A 4,373-nucleotide genomic window follows, 5' to 3' on the forward strand; every position below is an offset into this window, starting at 1 on the left:
ACTTCCCCGACCTGCCTGCTGAGCCCTCCCTTCGCCTTCCCAAGGCAGCCACCGCGGACAATCAGGCGCTTGTTACACCGGCAGCGTTTGGGCCGGCTCCACGCATCTGCTCGCACCCGACAATTCGGCGGCTGTGCAGCCCATGAAGCGCCTGTTCAGAGGGTTCTGACACACAGCCGGCGGTTTTCTCCAGCCAACACAGAAATGCCCTTGTTCACCTGGGTAGGTCAACTGAAGGGCACCCTCCGAGGTGCCACGCTACCCCTAACCACCTCCGACTGACAAGTCTGCGTGCCTCCCTGCTCCAGAGACCACAAGCCGCGGAGCGAGAGCGAGCTGCCGCTGGGTGGGATCAGGTGTGACCTTGGCTTCTCTGCAGGCCAGGGACCGCCCTGTCGCTGGCCAGGCTCCTCCGAGCCCCCTTCTCTCAACAGAGAGGAACCCTCTGGCTTCTGAGCGTGAAGCCAGAGCTGCTTCCCAGGCAAGCGCAGCTGCTCGGGGAGGTGCCAGCGCCCGCAATAATACCCTTAGCTTGAGGTTCAGGCAGCATTGCCTCCCCCGTGCCAGCTGCCCCAGAGGACAACTCGAGATGTCACCGCAGTTCCAGACACCCAGCTCTGCTACAGTGAACACCACCCTCCCAGAAATGCCGCTCCTGGCTCCTGCCTTTCCAGACCCTGCTTCTGCCTCGCTCGCTGGTGACCTGGGCACTGTGCTTTGTGCAGCTTCACTGCTTCTAGCTGTTGGAAGAAGCCCCGGAGAAGCTACTCCGGGATCAAGTTTGTGCTTGCAGAGACACTCAAATGCTGGGGCTGCGGCACGCGGAGGCGAGAGCTGCACGCGGTCCTGCTGCTCGCCTGACCGGCCTCGTCGTGCAGCAGGACAGGGCGCGAACTCACCAACTTTCTCCGGGTCGCTCACTCCCACAGTCAGCTCGAATTTGTCCTCCTGCTCCTCCTCTTCCAGCTGTTCGGAGGAAGCACACGAGGTCAGCGAGTTAAAACCAGACAGCCAGGCTTCAAACCACCCCAGACCACGCGTGGCTCAGGGGAGCTGTCACGCTGCCAAGGAGTCTTTGGCACTTGGTCTAGCCAAGGCTGTTCTATAAAGCCCTCAACCTTCGCGCTCGTGCCCCAGAGACACATTCCAAGGACCCCAACCAGGGTTTGTCTTCGCTGCGCTGCTGTTTGCACAGACCAAGGCACAAACCGCTCAGCTCCAAGGTGAAACTGCAGAGCCCAGCCTCAGCTCTGCTCAGACAGTTCCCTGCGGGCTCTCACATCGTGATTTCAGTTCTCGGCCAAAACCGGACACTTGCTTAGTGCCGGGCTAGTAAATTAACTGTGCCAAGCGATGCTGAGACCGGCCTCGAACGGCCTGGGAACCTGAAGGCGACGGTTCATCGGCTGGCTGCTCAGCTCAGTCCTGGCTGAGCTCTGCACTGCTCCTTCGCTTAAGCCAGCGTGAAGCCGGCCTGAGATGCTACTCCTGGCGTCAGTCCTGAGGAGCTCAGGGGTGCTTGGGCAGAGAAGAAGCACTTGCCTTGTCTCCACAACAGTTTCAGTCTCTCTGGAGGAGAAAACGCAGCTTTAGGCTGCATACCACCCGATTAACTGGGCTGGGCAGCCAGACTGCGAGTCCCACCCCGCGATTTTGCAGCCTCACATCACTCAGGAGAGCTTTTAAAAACACCATGTGCCCCGTCTGCAGCGATTAGAGCCCAGACCCTCAGGAGCAGCTCAGCCACTCGCTGTTCTCGCTTTGGAAGCGGTCGGCTGAGCCCACTGCAGCCGCCCCAGCCCAGCCCAGCCGCCTGAGATACAGGCCAAGATGGCAATTACGTTGATGGCTCTGTTTAAGATGCGTGTTTACAGCTCAGTAAACAGGTTCCTGCCAATTACAGCCTGGAACCAGCAGCACAAGCTGGAAAGCTCAGAGCAGTTCTCACCTCCTCATGGCTCTCTGGAGGGTTCCTCGAAGAGGAGCTTGTGGCTCCTTCTCCCGAGGGGGCAGGATTGGAAGCTTTGGCCGGCTCCTTCTTCTGGTTGTTTTGCGTGCTGTCCAGGGACAGCTCCACGGTGGCATCTGTCAAGAGAAGCGTGCAAGGGTCAGCCTCTCTCCTCGGCGTTTCTGGCAAGGTCACTCCAGCATTTTCAGAGGGGCTCACGGGATCTAAGGAGCGACAATGGTCTTAATCAGCAAAAAAACCCAAACAAACACAGGGAGGACAGCTGTAAGCACGACTTAATGCACGTTCCTGCAATAAAAGCCTTCGATCAGTCCTGCTGGAGAACGTTACCTTAACCCAGCAAACTTCTTATTCTAGAAGGAGGACAAAACCCTGAGAAGACACTCACTGGCAACACGACTAGAGCAAACCCTGCTTTAATCCTCTTCAGCTCCCAAAGAGTTAATCCTGCCGCAGGATCGTGAGAGAGCCCTGGAGGAGGCTGCTCCCACCTTCCCAAAGCAGCGCCAGCGCAGCTGGGAACGCAAGGTTGAGATAAGGACCTGCCGCCGTCCAGGAGCGCCCGTGACCTGCATGTCGTGCTTCGGAGCGGATCGCTCCCGGCCTGGAGCTCAGGAAGCTCCAGCAAACACCCAGCAGAGACAGACTCACCTGCAAACAAGTCCTGGTCGTCCTGCTCTGCAGGGACCCCGTTCTCTTTGGAGGTGCCGCTCGCAGGGAGAAGGGGTTCCCTTTTCGGTGCTGTGGCCTTGCTCTGTAAGAGAGTTAAAGGCATGTCAACGTGAGGTCATTTGCACCGAGGAACAGAGGCTGGAGGACCCAAACACCTCAAATTTTCAACCACTGCTACAACTCCCATGTGAGGAGAGCGGCCAGGGGACATCTCAGACCACCCGCCCTCAAGTGTTGCCACCTCGGCCAGTACCGAGCCGCCTGTTAAGGACATCGAGTGCCGCGCAAAGCTTCACAGCCAGTTCCGACCCGGATTTTGAGCCGACCGGGAGCAGCTGGCAGCTCACGGGGCCGCGCCAGCCCACCAGCCATACGTGGCAGCCCCAGTCCTTCTGCGACAGGCAGCCACGTGCAACGAGCGTTCCTGTTCCCGACCCGCCACGCACCCAGCCCCGCCACTTCCAGGCGGCGCCTTCCTCACGGCACAGATGACTGTCGTGGGGGACTAAAGCCGGGCACGGCGCTCTCTGCGCGCAGCAAAGCGACACTGGCCAAGCCTTGGTCACCGCGCTCTGTGACCCAAAGCTCGTGCTCCCCACACGCGGTTTGACCTCCCGTGTTTTAGGAGGGGAAAGCTCCGAGCTCGGATCACAAGTTTGCTAGTGATGGAGCGTGGGGAGTAGAGAGACCCTCGCCAGGGGCCTTCAGGCCGGTGTCCACGCTACCACCAGTGACCTGCGTTCAGGACAGGATCCTCTGCCTCTGCGGAGGCTCTTTGAGCTGGTAAAGAACCCTCACTCACACGGACAAGGTGAGGGCGACTCTGAAGTTTCCCCTAACGAGTCTCCCAGCTCTCGAATGAAGAAAACGGCTTTTCTACCGTCACCAGCTCTCAGTTTGCATTAAATTTAGTTTCTAGCGCTACAAAAGCGCCACACCCTGTTCCTACTTCTCCATCTGCTGCTACAGAAGAGCCACAGCCTCTTTCAGATCAGCTCGTGACACAACACTCCCCACCTCAGAGGCCTGACTGAGCGCAGCCCGACCATCAGGTGTGCAGGCAGAAGCTCCCCAGGTCCCCCTTACCACGGGGACGCGGAAGAGCTGGCCCTCAAGAGGACTGTGGTCACACACAGGGATCCAGCTTTCACCCTCAGACAGACCAGGTCCAGCTCCGGTTGTATCTACACCTGACCCAAACACTTCTCTGCTGGCTGCCGCGCTGCTGAGCCAGCTGCCTGCCGCAGCCGGGCGGATCTGCCTCGCCAGCCCCGCTCCCTGCTTCACCCAACGTGTTTTGCCAACGCTCAAGGGCAGGCGGACGAGCAAAGCCAGCGGCTCGCACGCAAGAGCCGAGTGTTGGCGACAACAGTTCCTTCAACAACTCCGCTGAGCACCTGATAAGCTGCTTTAGCTCAGCAGGCTCCAGTTTCAGCAAAGGGATGTTTTATTTACGTGAAAGGCCACGGCAGCGGGGGCTGAGCCGTTTCGGGAGGCTGCACCTACCACAACAAGCCACCTATTCTATCTCCAGTTCTCCAGGTCCTGAGAAGTTCAAGACCATCACCGTGCCCTGGTGCCAGCCAGAGGAAAACATCAGGGCTGGGACAATGAGGACAGATGAAGGTTTCGTGGAGAACTTCCTTCCAGAGACACCAACTTCCCCCGTCCTGCGGGCAGGCTGGGAAGAGCCTGGGTGAGGCAGGCAGAGGCCACAGCGTCGGCCCTCGCA

The 4,373-nt window shown here is 59.2% G+C and overlaps 1 protein-coding gene across 1 annotated transcript in view; it reads right to left on the reverse strand.

The window, feature by feature from the left end:
- LOC104493470 (sorting nexin-1-like) overlaps nt 1-2,723 on the reverse strand; it is a gene marked incomplete at both ends in the record, with an annotated part of 6,494 nt that extends 3,771 nt beyond the window's left edge. Inside the window, 4 exons of the mRNA XM_010136148.1 lie at nt 12-131; nt 904-966; nt 1,949-2,085; nt 2,621-2,723. Of these exons, the coding sequence (XP_010134450.1) occupies nt 12-131; nt 904-966; nt 1,949-2,085; nt 2,621-2,723 (423 nt within the window). The remainder of the gene's footprint in view (nt 1-11; nt 132-903; nt 967-1,948; nt 2,086-2,620) is intronic.
- Between the last annotated feature and the right edge of the window lie 1,650 nt (nt 2,724-4,373).

This window comes from Buceros rhinoceros, unplaced genomic scaffold (genome assembly GCF_000710305.1).
Source record: "Buceros rhinoceros silvestris isolate BGI_N320 unplaced genomic scaffold, ASM71030v1 scaffold39615, whole genome shotgun sequence".
NCBI classification, from domain to species: domain Eukaryota; kingdom Metazoa; phylum Chordata; class Aves; order Bucerotiformes; family Bucerotidae; genus Buceros; species Buceros rhinoceros.